The sequence below is a fragment of the Drosophila novamexicana genome, unplaced genomic scaffold (genome assembly GCF_003285875.2).
Source record: "Drosophila novamexicana strain 15010-1031.04,08,12 unplaced genomic scaffold, DnovRS2.1 tig00000770-arrow-pilon, whole genome shotgun sequence".
Taxonomy (NCBI): Eukaryota; Metazoa; Arthropoda; class Insecta; order Diptera; family Drosophilidae; genus Drosophila; species Drosophila novamexicana.
In genome coordinates, this window is record NW_020824821.1 from 2,082,521 (window position 1) to 2,103,932 (window position 21,412).

The 21,412-nt window shown below is 39.7% G+C and overlaps 2 protein-coding genes across 4 annotated transcripts; both read left to right on the forward strand.

The window, feature by feature from the left end:
* Nucleotides 1–1,751: 1,751 nt before the first annotated feature.
* On the forward strand, nt 1,752–17,663 carry LOC115763823 (transcription factor che-1). Of its 3 annotated transcripts, none has more exons than XR_004017958.1 (6): nt 1,752–2,348; nt 10,618–10,764; nt 12,163–12,896; nt 12,962–13,058; nt 13,613–13,973; nt 14,030–14,234. XR_004017958.1 is itself a non-coding variant. In XM_030706574.1 (6 exons), exons 1-5 carry the CDS (start codon nt 2,159–2,161, stop codon nt 13,747–13,749), a joined length of 1,305 nt encoding a protein of 434 aa, XP_030562434.1. In that variant the 5' UTR covers nt 1,752–2,158; the 3' UTR covers nt 13,750; nt 17,458–17,663. The 3 variants fall into 3 exon arrangements, 2 of the variants coding, with proteins under 2 accessions (XP_030562434.1, XP_030562435.1); XM_030706574.1 differs by lacking the exon at nt 14,030–14,234 and adding an exon at nt 17,458–17,663 and having other exon boundaries at nt 13,613–13,750; XM_030706575.1 differs by lacking the exon at nt 1,752–2,348 and adding an exon at nt 7,388–7,961 and having other exon boundaries at nt 13,613–14,234.
* Nucleotides 17,664–18,554: 891 nt separating this feature from the next.
* LOC115763626 (uridine 5'-monophosphate synthase) lies at nt 18,555–21,297 on the forward strand. Its single transcript, XM_030706248.1, has 3 exons — nt 18,555–18,820; nt 18,882–19,392; nt 20,447–21,297. Exons 1-3 carry the CDS (start codon nt 18,668–18,670, stop codon nt 21,259–21,261), a joined length of 1,479 nt encoding a protein of 492 aa, XP_030562108.1. The 5' UTR covers nt 18,555–18,667; the 3' UTR covers nt 21,262–21,297.
* Nucleotides 21,298–21,412: the final 115 nt, after the last annotated feature.

Sequence of the window (21,412 nt, forward strand, 5' to 3'; positions counted from 1 at the left end):
ACCCTCATAGTAAGTCAACGAATAGAAGAACAGAGCAGGAGGAAAAGAACAACAACATCATCAGGAGCACAAAAGAAGGAAAACGCTTCAGCGACTTTTAAGCCTATGCGACTGTTAGCTGCGCTCTAAACCAGTTTCAGAGTTGGTTAACATGACCAATTTATTCTACCAATTATTAACTAAAAGTACTTAATATGTTGCATTTCGATTCTATGAGCCATTTGTCTTTTTGTTCTCTAATATTTATTTGTCTCTGTTCGCTTAAAAGCGCGTAACATGCGCGGCGTAGGGCATCGGAAAAACAATAAAACACTTGCAGGCCAAGCGCAGCACAGGCATAAAAACAAATGCATGTGAATGCTGCTGGCTGAGAGACTGCTGCTGCTTTGGCGAGCAGCGGCTACTGCTCTCTTATTAGAGCGTCTCCCATCCTCATACTCACGCATACAGACAAGTGCTTATGCTGATGCTGCACTCACTTTCATTAACACAAGCACCATAGGCAACGCCAGCAGAATTGAATGCAGCAACGGCGACGCGGCCGAGAATGCTGCTGTGCGTTTCTAGACATCCCATATTCATGTGTACATACATACATACAAGCACACAAACGTACGCATGCAGCTACGTTAATGCTTACATATAAGCGCGTGTATAAACAAACATAGATGCATACATATGTATGTACATTCATACATACAGTACATACATACATACATGTATATAAATGCACTGGCCGTTCACTGCGGCTGCTATGGCCAGGCCACACAACCCCAGAAGTTGGAAAACCAAATAAAAATACGAATACAAGGCACGCCGTTTGTGAGTTCTCTGGTAAGTGATGGTCGACTTACGAATGTCCTGTAAATACAGAATTCTTAAGACATTTAAATATAATTAAATAGTTGAATATACTATTTTATAGTTCAATAGGCGTTGATTAAGTAAACAAACGATTTACATCATATCTGTGGTAAATTTAAATTTAGCGTCTAATAATATAACTTAAGAATTTTCTATACAATGCTTGTGAACTTTTTTTTAATTAATATCTGTACTTAAGTGTTCGGTTAAGTGTCATATACCCAGCCAGAAACGCATTATAAAGAACGTACAAATAAACGCACATTTTCCAGAGAAGTAGAAAAACTTCCACCCTCAAAGCAGCGCACACAAGCACTATACACACATGCTCACAAACATTTGTATGTATGTACATACATATTAGCGAACTAATACAAAAAAAGAGAGCTGCGCTGTCACTGTCATTTGTCCATTGCGTCGCTGTTGCCGCTGGCGTCTCTGTTTCTGTTTCTCAGTCTCTGGTTCAGTCGCAGTCGCAGTCGCTGCCTGCGCCTGATTGCCGTTGCCTGCCCCAGTGTTTCCGCTTTCTTTCGTTGTAATGTTACTTTTAGTTTGATGTCGGAGCCTCGACGAGCCGGTTGTAAGCGTGACTTTCGTTTAATTCTACTTTATTATTGTTGTTGTTCGCCGTCGACGTCGTCGTCGTCGCGCTCGACGTTGCCTCGTGTGTGATTGTGTGTGCGTGTGTGTTGCTGGTGTTGTGTATTTTGTCTCAGTATGTGTTTAGTTTAAGCGAAATTGAAAGTTGTACATTTTGCTACCCCCAAAAAGCAAAGCGCTGCATACAATCGCGCGCTCATACCAACGTGTTCACGCGAGTGTGAGTGTGTACCTCGCCACACCACACCAACCAAAAACCAACCCCCACCAACAAGCGTAGCAACAACAACAACAACAAAAACAACAACAGCGGCAGCTACAAAAACAAATCCAGCCAAGTTAGCACCACCCACAGTTGAAAAGCGCCGCATAGTCATCGTCATCGTCATCGCCCATCGCCTGTTTCTGCTTCTCCAATTCGATCGTATTTCAATTTCTCAGGCTCGACGAAACGTTTAAGTTACATTTACAGTTGTTATTGGTGTTGGTTAGTGCAATTTGAAAACAACCAACAAAAAAGCGAAAGTGTTACACAAGCCCCAAAATATAATAACGGGCAGTGAGCAGACGCTCTAAAAACCAAAAGGCAGCAATTCCACACAGGCATCGCGGCTCCTGCCTGTGTGCGTGTGCGCGCGTGAGACCGCGGCCTGTGCGTGTATGCGTAAATCTCTGTTAACAACATAAAACTGTCATGATGAATTTCTCCGCATTCGGCGGCCCTTTCTCTGGCATTCATCAGTTTGCCGCTAAATTTGATGCACAAACACCGGGCGCATTTGGTACGCCGCCGGTGAACTCTGCGGCCGCTGCAGCGGGCAGCGACAATCATGTGCAGCGCTATCAGACCAATGGCAATCATTTCAATCAGAATGTGCCCAACGGTAAGTGCTTATACACACACATATACAGATACACAAGACAATTATACATATGCACATTTCTATATATACACATGCATTTAAATATGCGCGCTGCATGTATGTGTATATATATGTATATAACATAATCACTAAAAATTTATTTTATTTTTATCGATTTATTTTCGCCTGGTGCTGTCGACGTCGCTGCCGTTTTCGTCGCCACCGACGTCAGCGCTGGCGTCGGCAGCAACAACAACATCAACAAGAGCGGCAACGATTTGCTTTTCCCTATGCCCATCCACTACAACACGCCGTTTGGGGTCTTTTGAACATGTGTAACTAGCACAACATTCATGTTTTGATTTAAAAGAAGAAGAATGTAGAGGATCAACTTGAACAATGTCAGAAGAAAAAAACAACTGCGCATATGTATAAGAGCATTAAATGTTTGCATTGGTTTTGGTTTTGCTGCGCGCAGCATACGTAATATCATTGGTTAGAGCGAGAGAGAACGTAAACAACTGATCAGCCGCTTAGTGATTCGTTTGCAGTTCACAGAACTAGTTCGCATTGAAAGAAAATGCATTGAAACCATGTTGCGTTCACACGAGTGTTGCCACCTGCCACAAAAACGAGTTTTTGTTGATATTGAGCGAAAATCAAAATTTTAAACTTCAACATATTTTTTCAAAAGACGATTGACCTTCGTTCATAAAAATAAGCTCGATATAAGTTGTAATATGGGAAATGATCATTTCTTTTATGTTTTGTTACATTATATCAACCGTGTGAATAAACAAAATGATCAAAAAATATATATATTTATATTGTAAATAATACTTTTGATTCTTTCATAAAATGCACACGTGATTCATATATTCTTTTATGAACTAGGCTTAAATTGTGTATTGTATATTTATTAATTGATATAAACTTATCAAATAAAAATGTATGATAAGTGGATACTACCACGGTCTTCAGCTAGATAGTAGTACGTACTTGTCGGTGATTGAATATTTTATTAAATACTCGTTTATTTTACTTTATTGAGTATCTCTGAATTTGTTTATATTGATATTTACTAATTGCTCTTAAACGCAAATTATACATGTGCAGATTTCAATATCTTTGTTTCCACCCCATCAAATAAATGTGCACCCCAGATCTTAAAAAAAAAAAGCGCAAATACCCTAATCAACAGGCAACGGGACGGAGCGGATGCGGCTGTCGACATAACCGAATCTAACGATTTTTCGTTCTTTTTGCTGTTTTATTTTCCTTCTGCTGCGCTATGTTTTGAGTCATTACCACCCACCCCCGTTTAACACTGTGCCTGTATGTGTGTGTGTGTGTGTGAGAGAGAGTGTGTGCCCGTTGCTGCTATTGCCAGTTTTTCTCGCTCTCGTTGTTGTTGTTGTTGCTTAGCTTCGCTTGGAAATGCAATGAACTCAAATAACTTTTGAATTTGCTGCATTTACTTTAGCCCCGGGGGTGGGTTTTACTGTCGTTAGCTACTCAGCACACACACACACACTCAATTAAACGGGGGAGTTTGAGTATGTTTGTGTGTGTGTGTGTGCGCAGTTTTCAACCCCAACCCCAGTTTGCGGCAAAGCAGCGTCGCTGCCTTTTTAATTGCACTGACTTCCTTTTAGCCAAGCTGCAACTCTTTGTGGCAGGGTGACTGCCAGCCCAACCCCTAAACGCAAACGCATTGTACATAAGCAGTCAGAGCTCTACCGAATCATTCGGACAGACCTCAAATCAACTAATCACCCAACTGAACAACTAAACTACGTCCTAGCTTATAGTTCTAGTTATTAGTTTAGCAACATCCCAACTTGAATTTGCACGTTCATCTTAGGTCACTTGACTTTCAAACAGTTTGTTTATTATATTCCCTAATCGCCCAGTGGTTTATTTGCATTCCAAATCGTTGAGTGGTTCATTTGCTTTCAAAATCGTTCAGTGGTTCACTTGGGTGGCAATCCGTTCACTCGATCAAATCTAGTTTCAACGTTCATCAGCAGTTTCGTTGTGGCCCAACATAGTTTGGTCGTTCATTTAAGTTCATTTTCGAATATTTTTCAATAGTTCATCTGAGACCGATCATAGTTAGTTCATTGCAATGAACTAGTTGAGCGATTTGAACTAGAAACTGCAGAGCTGCGATTAGTCGGCCGCGAAGCGCTTACCTATCTACCAAACCCAGCTCAAACCAGCTTTGATAGGCTCACATCACATCTTTTATCAATTGCAATTAGTTGCATTCACTTGCATAATTGGTTGCCCAGTCCGCAAATAGCTGATAATTCATTTATGCACGCTGGAAAATGCAGCACGTTAAAGAACCAAAACTCGAACCCCAACTCGAACTCAAACTCGAACTCCTACTCGATACCAACTGCCATTTGCCACTGTTTTGTATAGTTCATTGATCCCAGGTGTTCAGCTCTACGCATTACATTTCCAGTTTAGCGTTTTATTTCATTTCATTTCATTTTGGTTTTTCACATTTTTTTTATTTTTTACCTGCAACAACATGAAAATGTGTCTATGCATGTGTCGGAGTTGTGCATGTGTGAGTGTGGGTTGCTCTTTTATCTAGCAAAGTGTGTGTGTGTGTGTGTGTGTGTGTGTGCGTCGTTGCAGGTAGAGCGCTGTTACCCCCGCTGCATGCCGCTCCCTGCTCAGTCGAGCTACCGCATTTTCTTGTCGCTTATTAGCTGGCAACAACAACAACAAAAAAAAACGTCCCAGAGTCCAGTTTTGTTTTCTGGGAGATAGATATAGCATGCGATATCGTGTCTCGCATTATAAATCACATGCGTATGAACTGAGATATCGACTAGCAACAGATTCGGACTCTTAGATATTTCAAGTCAATGATTTATCTATTATCTAGCTAGACTGAGATGTGAGGTAAGGAAAAACTTCGATAGTGAAGAACTTTCATATATCTAATTGCCGTGCTTATTGTTTATTTTTATTTAACAGTAATGTTTACTACAAATTTTATAAATATGGTTCATGTTACTTAACATTAACTGCAATCAAAAATGCAATGAAAACCAAATACACATAAATCATTTTACTTATTGTCGGTTATCCGTTTTATAGGATATAAATATTAATTAAATGCATAAATACTTTGCCAAGAGATCTCTAAAAAGATCAAAGTACTATCGTCATCATATATTTGCCCGTTTCCTATTATATTAAGTAAATATCTTTCAGGCTTTTTTATTCCGATTCGGATAAGGATTACATTATTGTTGTTATAGATAAAACATCTTGAAACGCTTTATAATAAAACTGAAAGAATTTTAAGGTTTTTATTTAAAGATGTAAATAAATATTTTTAATCTTTCTATAAAAATTTAAAGATTGCGATTACTTTTCTCAGTAAAAAAAAAACATCATAGAACATGTCTAACCATATTTATTTATTCATTAGTAAACATTAATATTGTTTATTTATATCAGTTTAAGACATGAGCTCCCATCAAAAAATCATTTCAACTTTCCTTTTTCTGGCTGTATCACAATATGGATGCTACGTAGTACGTACCCTTAACTTTCTTTCAAGTTCAAGCACCTGGTGTAAATATTTGTTTATTTTTGTTGTGTGCGATTTACATAATTTATCAATTCCTGGGGGCAACTCTTTAAGTAGATATAAGAAATTCAACGTCAACTCAAGGCAAATAAGCAAAGTCCAAAAAAAATAAAAGGAAAACGAAAAAAAAAAAACAGCAACAAAAAATGTAAATAAAAGGTACAATATTTGTGGCTCATTGATTTTTCCGTTTAAACGATGACGAAGCGTCGGGGAGGGCAAGGATGAGTAAAGAAAAAGAAAATACTGAGAGAGTGAAACTGGGAGAGTGGGAGAGCGCCCGCTAGGGGTTGGGGTGCTTAAAATTAGCCATGTGCTTAGTTAAGGCTCGCATTTAATCATAGCACGATCTGTTTATTAACACGATCCGATTGACGCATCGGGAATACTATATGCCATGCAGATGACCAGCGAGGCGTATGTATGTGATAATATTGCGGTTTGTCAAGAGGGTCGCATGGGCGCGCCCAACCCCCCATAAATTATTTGCACTCATGTACATATTTCTATGTGTACATAACAGACTGTATGTGTGTGTGCGTGAGGGAGTGTGAGTGCGAGTGTGTGTGCTGGCTGGGTTTACACCCCCACGAAGCCTGACGCTATGCAACACTAAAAATGCGCGTGCTTATAAGTCTGTCAGGCTAGGTGTATATATGTATAAGTAAATACAGTGAAAGCCCATTTGAACAGACACGTACGTCTAATAATATAAATTCGTTAATGCTTTATATATCCTTATATATGTAAGTGCCAATTATAATAATATGCTTGAAACTTTTCAAATTAGATATAAAAAATTAGGTAAACCTTGGACCAAAAAATCCCAAACCGCATTTTTGGATTTCGATAATTTCTTCGCCCCAGGGAGACTTGTACAACAAATTAGGACAAATGCCAGCAATGTTCAAAAAGTTGGGAAAAACATTGGAAAAACTTTGACGCCAAAGAGAAATGTCCGTTAATAGAGCCTTCACTGTATATACATATGTGTATGTGTTTGTGTGTCTGAGTGTTTGCATATATGTACAGAGTTGATATATGAGCGCATTGGGCGTGCATGGAATTGAGTTAGACACCCCTTCCCCTCCTGCCACTTTGCCCTTAAGCCCTTCGAAAAAAGCAGGCAAGTTTAAAACAATAAAGCCAAATAAAGCTTTTTCCTATCATATGGCAACTTTAAGGCTTAAAGCTGATTCTGGCAACTCTATTGTGGTTGGATTGGTTTATTGTTGTTGTAGTTTTTGTTGTTGTTATTGCTGTCGCTGATGACTCAAACTCTGGCGACTGGCGCCGCGTCGCGCTACACACGCCCAAACCACGAGCAGCGGGCGTTAAAACCCCCAACTCTAATAGGGGTTGCAGTTTTTGCTAACCTCGCTTTTCGCTCTCTCACTCTCTCTTCTACTCTATGTACACATATGTGCATGTATTTTTATACTTATATATGTTTCTGTTGCGCGCGCGCTCTCTCTCACTCTCTCTCTCTCTCACCGCTTTCACTGAGTGTGCCGGCACTATAAACACACTTAAAAGTAGGCATGCAGAGCGTAGCGCCATGTTTTTCCATAACGTTCCCCAAACCCAGCGAATTCCTTTCCATTTTGTTCCACTTTGGCTGTGCCACTCAAACCTAAGCCAGCCGCCGCCATATTGTGGTATTGGAGAGCGTGCGCCCAACAAACACACTCTCTCACACACACAAACACTCACACACACAGGCGCGCGCGTTCATTCTCTCACTCTCTCTCCACACACGCTCATTTGAAGTTGGGCGCGCTCTCACTCTCGCTTGGCCGTGTTTCAGTTTTCACCGACTTTAACTCGTTGCTAGGCAGCAGCAACAACAACAATCTGTCATTTCGTTTGCCGTTTCTCTTACTCATCCGTTCTTGTGCTCGTCCTGCCGCTGCCTCTGCTGCTGCTGCTGCTGCTGCTGCTGGTCGTTGTCGACGTTGTCGTGTGGCCCATGTGAAAGTGAAGTGAAAAGTGAAATGTTACAACGAGAATGCCGGGTACGTTGATGGAAAATGGAGCGCTTGTTTTCAGCTTTGTTGTCGTCGGTGGCTCGACGTAGTCCGTTGCTCGATTTCACACAGGCTTAGCCCAGTATTTCCGTGCGTCTGTCAATTCTGCTCCTCTTCTGTCTGACATTTCGCATACCCGTTCCATGTTCCGTTTCGTATTTGTTGTTGTCAGCTTGTGTGTGTTATTTTTTTGTTGTTTCTTGTTTGTCATTTTTATGGGCAGCTGGTTTTTTTTTATGTCACTTTTCGTTGTCTACTTTTTGGGGCCCGCCGCTTACTCTGTGCACTCAGTTTATTCACTTGATTAATTACGGCTACATAAGTCTTGCATTTGTCTAACTGCTTTCATTGTTTATCCAGGAGGGGGTGGGGTGGGCAATTTAATTGCTCGGATAATATTTGATTATCTCGGCCTTTATTTTTTTTGTTTGTACCCGCATGTTAGAGGAGGAAGGGGGGGGGGGGGGAAGAAGTTCTCGTCGCTGTGTGTCGAGATTTTTGGGCCTTTTATATCAATCGATTTTTCGTGCGTAAGCATGTAGGCTCATCCTACACTTTTTGACTAGTTCCTCAAGAAATGGTTGGCTGAAGTAGATCTAATAATTATTAGTTGGTTTCTTCTTCAAAGAGTTTTGTGGAATTTTTGGAAAATATTCATAGTTAGACAAGCTTTTGATTTAATTTTTGGTCTGCCCCTAAGGCCTAACTATGTTTCAATAATTTGCCTAAATTAAAAATCTCAAAATTTGTAGAAAGCTTTTGCAATGAATGGAAATGAAACATACACATTTCACCATTTCAAGTGGGCTTCGAAAACTTTTTAACACTGACTACAAATCGTTTGTTTGGTTTATGTGTAAAGTTTATATTTTAACTCACGAGTGCTTTTATGCAATTTCGATGGCTTGTGCTAGCGCATATTTTTGTTTTCCCCTTGTAAAAATACTAAATTAATCATAATTAGTATATTTAATTAAATAAAATGTTGCTTTTAAGAATACACTGGTTCCTGGAATAATTTCATTTCCAAGTCTGTTTTCGAAAGATGTCTTTTGGTGCCTTTTACGGTTCGCTTGTCAATTGTTTCAGCTTAATCCTCCATGCGGACTACGTTCCTTTATTAGATCCCATTAGCCTGTTTGCTTTATTTATGCACGCAGGGCAATCTTTCTCTCTCTCTCTCTCTCTCTCTCTCTCTCTCTCTCTCTCTCTCTCTCTATCTCTCTATCTGTTCCCCTTTCCCCACGGGCACATCCGTCTAATTGAGGTTAGCGCATTAAATTAGTTTACCCCAAAAGTGTGCTAGAGTATATTATGCTACTGTGGGCATTAAAGCATAAGAAATATGTTAAATTATAATGCAAGGTCACAAGTTAATTTATTCAAGGGACTGACTGTCAGTTGCTGAGCATAAATACACACACACGCACACACACTCACACTCAACAACAGGCACAATCACATAGTCGCACACCCACATGTATATGTAACGCTTTTCAATTTTTCGGCTCTTCTTTTTATTATTATTAAATTTGTAACCTTTTTTGTTGCTGCAAACCATGCTGCATGCCATGCTGCATAACTCTTGTCTTCCACTCTCCCATCCTGTGTGTATAGAATCATTTCATCAGGAAAAAGGAAGCAAATACAAAGAAAAATACTAACAAAAAACCGGGCCAATTGGCAACAGCCAGAAAATATTTATTAATAAAAACGAGCGCCCGGCAAAATGCTGGCGCAAAGGCAATGCCGAAAAATACGCGTACACACATACACGCTGTGGGGTACGTGTGTGTGTGTAGCATACATTTGAGGCGCATCGGTAGGGCCGGTATTTTCAATTTTAATTTCCTTTTTCCTATGTATGCGTGGCTTGCACGTGTGCTCTCTCGCTCAGTGCGCTTATGTGTGTGTGTGTGTGTGGGTGCAAAATTTGGCCTTGGCAGCGCGACGACAGGCAAGCAGGCAGGGACAGGCGGGCAAACAGGCAGGCAGACATGCCCACAGCCGCCTAAAAGTAACGGCAGCAACAACAACAACATACGCATGTCAGCCGTCAGCAGCCAGTGTTGCCAACTACTAACAAAGTGTAGCTGCCTACAAAGACACACATACATACAGGCAGTAGCTTCATGTATATGTATAAAAGCACACACACACACACACACACACGAAGTATAAATCGTGCGGCACTGGGACATTGTCAGACGTCGTGCACAAAACGAACAGCCGCCCGCTTTTAGCCGGCACCCGATCCTCGTTCGTTGTGTGCGTGATTCTGTTTGTTTGTGTATGTGTCGCCGTCGCCGCTGCCAGCTGGAGCTGCTGCTGCTCAGTCAGACGCAGGTCTCAGTCAGTTGTAGTTAGTCGTTGTGCGCTGGAGCTCGCTTGCGGCGGCCTGGAGTTAAACAAATTTTAACACAAGCTATACACATAAAATATACAATATATATTAAATAAAATTGATAGAAATTATATAAAACTTAAAATATCTATAAAGTAACCATATAAGGCTGTGATTCTAGCGCAATTTCGAGCATGTGTAAATATGACCTAACCTCACAAAAATTGTGTCTTTTTCTTTTACTTTATCAATTACTAATGTTTCTTGCTTTCTTTCTCTCTCTTTCTTCTATTTTTATAGTTTCGGCGGCCAATAATATGCAATATGGTCAAAATATATCCATACCATACTCGCAGCCGCAGAGTGATCTGAACTTTCTGAACGCGGCCGCTGCAGCGGATCATAAGGGTAAAATCCATCCAAAAATTGAACGTGACCGGGAAGAAGGTGAGTCGGCGACGTTAGCGGCAGGGGTTTATATTTGACGGTAGATGGGGGGGGGGGGGGGGGGGGGGGGGGGGGACTATACATTCTTTGTTTTTCCTTTTTATTTTTTTTTTTTTTGGGTCTCGGCTTTTTTTTTGTGTTTTTTGGGCAGCTATCTGTTATATGGCATGTAATTTCAAGGACGCGCATTATTCTTCGTGCGCGCCCTGCCCTGCCCCGCTGCCCCGCTGCCCCGCACTCGGTCCGCTTCGGCTTAAATGTTATTTATATAAAAAAAAGAAAGAAGGAAAATGTTGCGCCCTGTCTGGATTACGAATTTGTAGCATACTTTTTGGAGCGGCCAACAACTTTTATCTGCTAGCAATTTATGAACCCTCTGCGCTTGAATGTGTGTGTCTGTGTGTATTTCCTATTAACAAGTTTTCAAAATTTCTGTTTACTTGTTGTCGAGCACAAACTTTTCCACACACACGCACACACACACATATTTTCCACGTGGGCGTATTAACTTTAAAAGAGCAGCCTGAAAACTTGAGCCCTTGCCCCCGGGGAAGCAGCGGGGAAAGGTGGGGGGTGGTAGGGGGTGTTCTGCTGCGAAGAGAGTGGGTTAGGGATGCGGCATGTCATGTGTCCTTGGCGGCAGTAACTGTAGGTGGTCTACAAAAGGGTGTGGAGGGGGCAGCCTGGGATTATCAAGAAAATAGAATTGAGCCTATTCACACAGACGCACACACGGGTTGTGTGTGTGTGTGTGTGCGTGAGTGCGTGAGTTGCCAAGCCAAAGCTTTTTGTTGTTGGGGTAGGTTTTTTTCATCTGCCTTTGGTTTTCTTTCAGCAAGAAAATTATCCAGGAAGCTATTAGATAATGCATGAACTGAAGGAGCTGAGGTGGGCGTGGACACATATTTAGTACAAATGCTTTATTGTAAGGCCACGTTCAAGGGGGGAGGCAGGGAAGAGTTGTGGGGTTTGGGAATTCGGATTTGTGTCCTGGGTGTGTCCATCAGCATCATCATCAAAAGCAGAGCGAGAGGCACGAAAAATTGCTGTTAACTTTGTGTGTATCAAAGATTAGATACCCTTGTAGATAAATATCTTCGGATATTATCTAAACACAATTTACAGGCGATTGTCGTGAATATATTTTATAACCCAATCCATTTTAATCATAGTCAGATTAAGTTGTCCATTTGTATAATATCTAGGAGCTTTATAAGGATTATAATTGGCGAGTTGCACTCAGATCTCTTTAATAGGATCTTAGCTTTACAATTGAGCGAGTTCCTTGAAATAGTTTCACAAAGGAACAGTCTATATAGACCTTGCTAGAATACCCCACACCCCGGATATACATAGAGTTCATATTATACTCACATATCTCTCCGTCCTCTTTCACAGTGCTCAATCAGCAAATCTTACAGAATGTCAATCAGTCGTGGCAAACGCTGGCCAATACCGCCAACACGGTCGACTATTCATCGCATTTGCTATCCGCAACACTGCCAATCTCCATACAGCACTTCCTCAAGTATTCGGAAACAATAAAGAAGGAGTCCACGGGCGATGTCCTCAAGAATGGCACCAATTTGGCCAGCTTGGCGCTGGGTGGCGTCGCACTAACGCCCAGCAATAATGGCGCCAACGGCGGCGGCCATCACAATGGCGGTCTGGTGGGCATGGATCACGGCGGCCACATGACCAGCATGACGGATGCGAACGGCTCTGCGCTGGCCAATGGCGGCGCCAGCAACGGGGTCAATGGCAATGCGAATGGTGCGGTTAGTAACGGGGCCGCCGTGTCGAGCACCGCGGCGGTGGGCACCACAAATGCCACAGGTGGCACCACCACCACCGGTAAGAAGACCAAAAAGAAGAAACCGCCAAAGGAGAAGAAGCCGCGTCCCAAGCCCGGCGAAATACGTGAAACGAAAGCGTTGGACGGCTCCACGCTCTACTGTTGCCCCGAATGCCAGATGGCCTATCCGGACCGCAGTCTGATCGAGCAGCATGTCATCTCGCATGCCGTCGAGCGGCGCTTCGTCTGCGATATCTGCAATGCAGCGCTCAAGCGCAAGGATCACTTGACCAGGCACAAGCTATCCCACATACCGGACAGGCCGCATGTGTGCAATGTGAGTCTGGGCCTGATTTGTCCCACTAATGCCAGAAATTTAATCAATTCTTTATCTCTCAACAGATCTGCATGAAGTCCTTTAAGCGCAAGGAGCAGCTCACCTTGCACATTGTCATACATTCGGGCGAGAAGAAGCACGTCTGCATTGAGTGCGGCAAAGGTGAGCATATAAATCGAAGAGTCCAAAAGAATAATTATAACATGCACTCGCATGCGCAGTTCTCTCTCGCGAACATTAGCTAAGCTATATTCCTCTTTGTGCGCCATTCTTAAACGTTTTGTGGTCTTGTACTTTTTTGCTTTCTTTAAAGCAAGTTATTTCGCTCTCTTTATCTCTTTCTTCCTCTCCCTCCCTCTCCCTTCCATCTCCCTCTCTTTCTCCCTCTCTCGCTCTCTGACTCGCTAGAGCAATCTCTCTGTTTCTATCTCTCAGTCGCTCTCTCTCTCTCTCCTCTCTTTCTCTTCTTATTTCGCAAGTTTCTTCTTTCAATTCTGAAAAATGGTTTTAATTTCTTCTTGCTTTGTTTTCCGTTCTTTATCGCACACATTTACCTATCCTTTCCCTCTCTTCTTTCCCACAACCGTTTGATTTGCGTATTTCTGCTTTGTGCTTCATCCTTAAACATTTGCAAATAGAATATGGAATAACTCTTGATGGTCCCTACCATTCTGAATTACTTTCTAATACTAATTGTATGCTTTCTTTTCATTCAGGTTTCTATCGCAAGGATCACTTGCGTAAACACACGCGTTCGCATATTGCGCGTCGCGTCAAGTCGGAGGTCTCAGCCCAGAATGTGAATGGCAGCGCCGGGAACAATGCGCAGAATAATGCGCTACACGGTTCCTGAGGTTCGTACAAGGACTTTTGGTAAATTCACAAATACATTTCATGCCCCAAAAGGCGGCTAAGTTGTTGCCACACAAATTGCAGCCGCAAATTGTGCATTTTACTTTGGCAAAAGCTGAGCTGCTTTTGAAATGTGTTTGGAGTTTACCGAAGGTCCTGCTGAGCGTCACCCAAATCCAATAACCCTCTCAAAAAACAAACAAGAAGTTATACTACAGAATGCAAGTATTAGTTGAATTTTGTTTAAGACACTTTCAGTTCTTTAGCTTTGGTTCTTTCAGTTCAAGTTTTCGCACAAAAAGCAAAGTTTAGCAATTTAATGTACAAAAAAAAAAAAACAACAAAAAAATGGTGGAAAAAGGAAGCGAAAAGAATTTCGAGTTGGATTTTTAAAATTAAAATATGCGCATAGTTGGCTTTCATTTCTTTATGAGGATCTGTGATCTTTGCCGCATAAACTTAAAAAAAAAAAAACAACAACAAAGCTTTTAATTGTAAGCGAATAATTTTTAATGGAATACAAATTTATGTGCAATTTTCTTTGAACACCATTTTTAATTGAATTTCCTTTTTGTTTTTGTTTTTGGTTTTTTTCGCAACAACTTAAATAAATGTACTTAGAATAAGTTTTGAAAAATTACAAAAAAGAATTCATTTGATGCGCATATTAATTAAGTCGAATTGTAACGGTATATATATATATATACATAAATATATATTTCTAGTCTTATACTTTATTTCAACAATTACGAAACGCGAATGTCATGTATTTTTAAGAATTTTTAAACTTAATGTTCAAAGTGAAGCAAACACTAAACAGTCGAATGCAATACATGCTCGCATCTTTGCAGGCCCAACTTCCAGTCGTCGTTTAAATCAAACTAACTATCCATTTAAGAAAATCAGACCGATTACAATACACCATATTAACATACAAGTATACTCTATAGCTATAGCCAACCTACCATGCTTACCAAAAGAATAAAAACAAAAACATAACCACAAATATATATACACCCAATATAATATAATCGATCCAAAAAAAGAAAGAAAGAAAAAAAGATAGCAAAAATACCGCTCTAAAACAATATACAAAATAGAAAACAGCTAACCAAAAACAATAACTGCAAAAAAAACTCAATAAATGAATATTTTTTATATAAATAAAGAAGAGAAAATCAACTTATACCAAAAAAAAAAACAAAAAATGAAGAAAAAAAAGTTGAAGAAAATGAAAAACATAGTGGATAAAGTATATGAATGAAAGGCATAAAACAATAACCGAAATAAAGTGCAAACACTTCGTGCAAGTGAAAACGTAATTAACTGTTCAAATACATAGCATTTTTTGAGATTAACGAGATTAATGTAAAGATCTAAACAATACCAATATACATTTTATCATATGTGGTACCAGCATATTTACATATAGTTATACGGAATGCTTCAAACTAATATACATTAAAAACAAAAACAAAAAAAAAGAATCTAAAACCAAATAGTTGTATTGCGGTATTTCGGTTTTTCTTTCTTTTCATTTCCAATTCTAATTATTTTTCTGAACTGAGGCACAAAAATGCACCTTGGGCAACAAGTTTTTCGTATAAGACAGTTCTCTTATATTTTAAATGCAATTGGAATCTGATGCACTGCTCTCAACCAGTGTTGCCAACTGCCGCAACAAAAAGCTGAAGCCCATGTAAAAATGGCTACATAAAAGTCTAACTGAATTTGCTTACTGATATGGCTACAAAATAGCTAAATTGTCATTAATGCGCTCTTATACGCATTTCAAAGAGTTTTTTCGAAGACCCAATTACACACATGAAACTTGTTGCTCATCGCAGCATTTGAATATAATTCCCAGTATTTTGTTAAGCATACGTATTTTGGTTATTTTTTTTTTTGCTTACCCCATTGATGTAGTTTCATATTTTGTGTAGTGATCAATGTACTAACTATTTTACATATATGTATATGCTAATTATGTTCCAGGCATATTCATATATATATATATTATATAATAACGTGTACGTGATTGAAGATTGTGCAGCAGCTTAAGGGGAAATGGGAAATTCTCGTTGGGAATTTTCTGTTTTGTGGCTTTGTGCGTTGCTTTGAGTACAGAAAATAAATTCAAATTCTTGCAGTAAAGTACAAATACTAATTACAAATACAAACAGAAACACAAAACAAGCAGAAGCAACCACAACAAACCATACAAAAGGCAAATAAGCCAACCAAAAGTATTAGCCAAAAGTTACATATAACAAATAGCCAGAAAAAATCGAAAAGAAAACAAGCTTAAGTACAGTTACTAATTAATAGTATATAGCACATTTTTGGCTAAGATTTACGTAGTTTGCCCCTCATTCAAAAGAAAAATGTGTCAATCTCATATAGACAAGAACTAAACGTCGAGTCGCAGAGCCCATAAACAAATAAGCAACCTTCAAAGCCCACGCAAACTTATCTAATTCGCAATTGTTTTGGTTCCGTTTTTGCATACTCTTATAAATCACACATAAGACATTATAAAACAATAAGTTTATAAACCAACAAAAAAAAAATTGCAATAAATGACAAACAAAGGAAATTAAATCACTCAGGGATGAAGCCTCCAAACAAACAAAAAAAAAACGTAAACTAAAAAAAAAAAATATAAAGCAAAAATGCAATATTTTAAATGAAACTAAATACAAAAAAAAAAAAAAACTAAAGCTAAAATGAAACATTTTAAAGTTAAATATTTTAGTGTAAAGCAAAAACAAAAGAGAAAAAAATTCGAAAATTCATTAGAAATTTGCACAAATTTTTGGCATTTCATAAAGAAAACAAAAAGCATAAAACAGCAAAGAAAACATAAACAAAACGAACTTATAAACAAAACATATTTTTCAAAATATTAAAAGAAAACGAAAACTAAATTGGTTTAGCGAAGGTATAAAAAAGCAGGAAAAAACAAAAATGATTTAAATTATTTAAAAACACTCACACACACAGATACACAATTACACACAGTCCGTGCAACTCTTAGTGAATTTAAATGAAATGTATTACAATTTACATATTTACAAACTAACGGAACGAGAATGTGGAGAATGTGAAATATGAGCGGAAGTGTGCGGCCAAAGACGAGGTTAGAATTGTAGTTAGAAGTACAGTAAAGCAGGCGGCAGGCAGGCTGGCAAATTATATTATGTAAACCTTTTTATATATACCCTAACAAAAACAGAAAATAAAAGTATCTGTATTGTACTGTATTTATGTTTAGTGTCGGCAGCAACTGTATTGAAAATGAAAACAAAAAGCAAAACAAAAACGAAAACGAATGATGAGAAGAGAGGAAATGAAATGAAAAAGTATATTGAAAAAGCTTAATACATTTTAAGGTTAGGTTTTCTGCGAAAGGACTGAAGTTAAGGCAACGTAGCGTTAAAAACAAAATGGCGAGTGTTATGGACAAGGATGTGGACGACGAAAAAAAAAAGAAAATAAATAAAAACAAAGAAAAAATGTGCGCGCGCGGCTTGGTGACGAAATTGGTTTAAGTTAGGCATACTTTCGAGCTAAAAATAAATTAAAAACAAAAAAAAAAATTAGAGAGAATAACAAGTTACCAGCAGCAGCTACAATATTTTTATAATTACACAACTTAAACTTTGTTTTAACTATGTTTAATTCAATAACAATTTTCGACTCGTTTAAGACATTTACTGTTTTGTGATCCAAAAGAAGAAATTATTTAAAGCATCCGATATACTTGACTTTAAAAGAAAACTAAGTTGGAAAATATGCTGTTGTACGGCAATGGAAGAGCAAGGATACAGTAAATTGTACTTACCTAATATATAGCAAGAGAAAATACACACAGACACACAAAACACACACTTTGAATTATATTTACTTGAATTAAATAATAATAATGAGTATATATAACTTTGTACTTGAATAATATTTTATTTATATATATATATATACATATATATATATATATATATATATATATATATATATGTGTATGTATAATTTAAGTCAATAAAAATTCTAATAAATTATAATCACCTAAAACAAGCTTCGTATTATTGTTACTGTGCTTCAAATTTGTAAGGGTATATATTTTGCACATATATATTTTATATTATGAAACTTGATTCGATACTGTTAAAATTTCCCGCTGGGTGCGATCGCTTTTTTTTAGCCATGAGCTCTTTGAAAATTCCCACTTATTCTATAGCACGGTCCATTTCCCTTCGATACCTTTGCACGCAACAAGTACTTTAACTTCTGCTGCCGCCATATTCATTCAAAATATGAATCGATTTATGTAAGCTTAATATCGATAAGCGCTGTAAAGCACGTTACCACAAAAACGGCATAAGATAACGGTTTGCGGCTAATTTATCACGTTTTAAATTAATCTCAGCTTTATTGAATCTTGTTTTTATTGTGCAGCCGGGTTGGACAAAAATATTCGGCAACCAGTCAATATATGTGACTAGACCGTTTAAATAATGTTTTTTATATAAACCTGCACTGAAATGAAATGAAATGAATGATATATTTGACCAACCTTTCTATTATAAGGTCAGCGAAAATGTTGTGTATGCATTGCCATTGCACTGGAATAGGTGCTAATAGTTTTCTAATTGCACGCCAAAACTTGTATTTGATGACTGAAAATTTACATCAAAGCCAGTATCACAATTCAACAATGTTAAGTTAACAGTATAGTAAATTTAACAGTCCCATTTGAGCGGGGCGCTCATATGCTTGACGCCCTGCAACACTTGTGTTTATTGATACTTAGCGGCAGTCGGACGTGTTTGCTTTAAATCGGGCCAACCTCGCACGTGTGGAATAAACGTGGTCGTGTTGATTTAAGTCGAGGTTAAATTATTTAAAAGAAACGCAGCAAAATGATGGCCAAGAGCACGGATGAGATGAAAGCGTTAGCGGTCAAATTGTTTCAAATCAATGCATTCAAATTTGGCGATTACAAAATGAAGGTCGGCATTAATTCTCCGGTTTACTTCGATCTGCGCGTTATTGTTAGCTATCCAGATGTGATGGTAGGTGGCATAATATATAAAATTCACCATTTGACAACTGTTTTTCTTATGGTTATTACAGCAAACCGTTTCCGATCTACTAGTGGCGCACATTAAAGATCTGCAGCTGAGCTCCAAGCACGTCTGCGGCGTGCCGTACACCGCGCTGCCGCTGGCGACCATCGTCTCGGTGCAGCAGAACACGCCCATGCTGGTGCGCCGCAAGGAGGCGAAGGCGTATGGCACCAAGAAGCTGATTGAGGGCATTTATCAGGCCGGCGACACCTGTCTGATTGTCGAGGATGTGGTCACCTCCGGTTCGAGCATACTGGACACTGTCCGTGATCTGCAGAGCGAGGGCATTGTGGTCACCGATGCCGTTGTCGTCGTCGATCGGGAACAGGGCGGCGCCGCCAACATAGCCAAGCACGGCGTGCGCATGCATTCCCTGTTCACGCTCTCCTTTCTGCTCAACACGCTGCACGAGGCGGGGCACATCGAGAAGGCCACGGTGGATGCGGTAGCCAAATATATTGCAGCAGTCCAGATAAACAGCGATGGCTCGTTTATTGGCGGCGATAAGAGCGTGACCGGTAAGTGGAATCGAGATCCCAGATATGGCAGACAATCACATAAACTTGACATATGCGCGTGCTAATTTAGCTGAAATCCGGGCCACAACCAGAACCATTTTCGACCCCAGCCCAGTGCCAGCTGCTCCAATAAAAATTATATAATATGTATATCTATCCATGCAGCTGTTAGTCCCAGCTCGTAAATTGTCTAATTTGCTTTAATTTGGCCGCGACCAACATGGTTAATCATATCAGATATAAGTTATATGACCTGCACTCGACTCTATCATAGATATGATACAGTAAAGCACCCAATTTTATTAGCACTCCAAATAGCAGATGATTGAATTCAAATGGATTTATATATTGCATAAATCCATTGTTTAATATTGTCACGAAATGTGGAACATTCTGCATATATATATTCTTGATATAGCTTTTCGGCTTGCAAAGTTCCCCTTTTCGATCTTCTTTTCCATAACGGACGTTGTATTTCTCCCTGGTGACGATTCTTAAAAGAATCGATATACATGTAGTAAAGAGGTTTAATTGGAAGATCATCAAATCAAGAACCAACACCCAAAAAGTTTCATTTTAAAAATAAGAAAAGACTCACAAAATCCCAGCAACAATCTTCCCAATTTATCTAAAATTCAATAAGCAGCGATAATCCAATCCCTTTATCCGAAATCAGCATATATCTCACATATTATAAAAAGATCTGCAATAAAAAATCCCTGTCGATGGACCTTCTCCACTCTTCAAAATATTTACAATTCTTTTAGGTAAACTTTTCCGATTTCTGGTATATGCAAACATATGAATGACAACTTTATGGCTTAAAAGTTTCATAGAAAACGCCAAAAAAATATCATGGTTATTAAAGAATACATATTTTGAGAACTGAGACAGGGCAGAAGAAGCATAAATTACGGCCCGCTTCTAGCTAATGGCCCTTATCACGCTGTCTCTTATATTTATCTTTGTCACATAGTGTACAAAAGTATATTACTTAAAGTATATTTGCTGATAACTTATCTATTCATATCTGGAAATTCTTTACTTTTGACAGAAGCCAACGACTTTACGCGCACCAAACTGACCTACGAGAGTCGCGCCAACTTGGCCAAGAGTCCGATGGCCAAGCGCCTGTTCAATCTAATGGCCGCGAAGCAAACGAATCTCTGTCTGGCCGCCGATCTGACCGAGGCGGATGCCATTCTGGACATGGCCGACAAGTGCGGTCCCTACATTTGCCTGCTCAAAACCCATGTAGACATTGTGTCGGACTTCAGCGAGAGTTTCATTGTCAATCTTCAGGCGCTAGCCACGCGACACAATTTCCTGCTAATGGAGGACCGCAAATTTGCGGACATTGGGAACACGGTATCGCTGCAGTATGGCCAGGGCTTCTATAAGATAGCCAACTGGGCGGATTTGGTGACAGCGCACACGCTGCCCGGCCGCAGCATTGTCCAGGGCCTGAAGGCGGCACTCGGCGGTGCTAATCCCTCCAACGAGCGTGGCGTCTTCCTGCTGGCCGAAATGTCCGTCAGCGGAAATCTGATCGATGAAAAGTACAAGGAGAACAGCAACAAGATTGCCACCGAGGGCGGCGATGTCGACTTTGTGGCTGGTGTCGTCTGTCAGTCTACCAATTGCTTTGCTTTTCCCGGTCTGATACAGCTAACGCCGGGCGTGAAGATCGATGAGGGCGTCGATAAGCTGGGACAACAATATCAAACGCCGGAGCATGTGGTCAGGGAGTGTGGCGCCGATATTGGCGTTGTAGGACGCGGCATTCTCCAGGCCTCAAATGTGGAGAAGACGGCGGCCAGCTATCGCGATCGTCTTTGGGCCGCCTACCAGGAGCGTGTTGCCAAGTAGGCGTGCCTGCTACGCCCACAGTTTCAAAGTTGCCCCAACTGGACATATTTCCCCGCACATTTTCAAATGGTCAACGGTTTTTTCTTACTTAAAATTAAGCGCAGCAAAAGACAAACGAATCAAAAGCATTTAAAAGACAAGTAGTTAGGAA

Bases quoted from the DNA above. Each gene is read 5' to 3' on its own strand.
- LOC115763823 (XM_030706574.1), top strand. From the start codon at position 2,159: ATGATGAATTTCTCCGCATTCGGCGGCCCTTTCTCTGGCATTCATCAG. The intron at 10,765-12,162 runs GTGAGTCGGCGA...CCTCTTTCACAG, and splicing joins TGAACGTGACCGGGAAGAAG to TGCTCAATCAGCAAATCTTA. The intron at 13,059-13,612 runs GTGAGCATATAA...CTTTTCATTCAG, and splicing joins CTGCATTGAGTGCGGCAAAG to GTTTCTATCGCAAGGATCAC.
- LOC115763626 (XM_030706248.1), top strand. From the start codon at position 18,668: ATGATGGCCAAGAGCACGGATGAGATGAAAGCGTTAGCGGTCAAATTG. The intron at 18,821-18,881 runs GTAGGTGGCATA...TGGTTATTACAG, and splicing joins TTAGCTATCCAGATGTGATG to CAAACCGTTTCCGATCTACT. The intron at 19,393-20,446 runs GTAAGTGGAATC...TACTTTTGACAG, and splicing joins CGGCGATAAGAGCGTGACCG to AAGCCAACGACTTTACGCGC.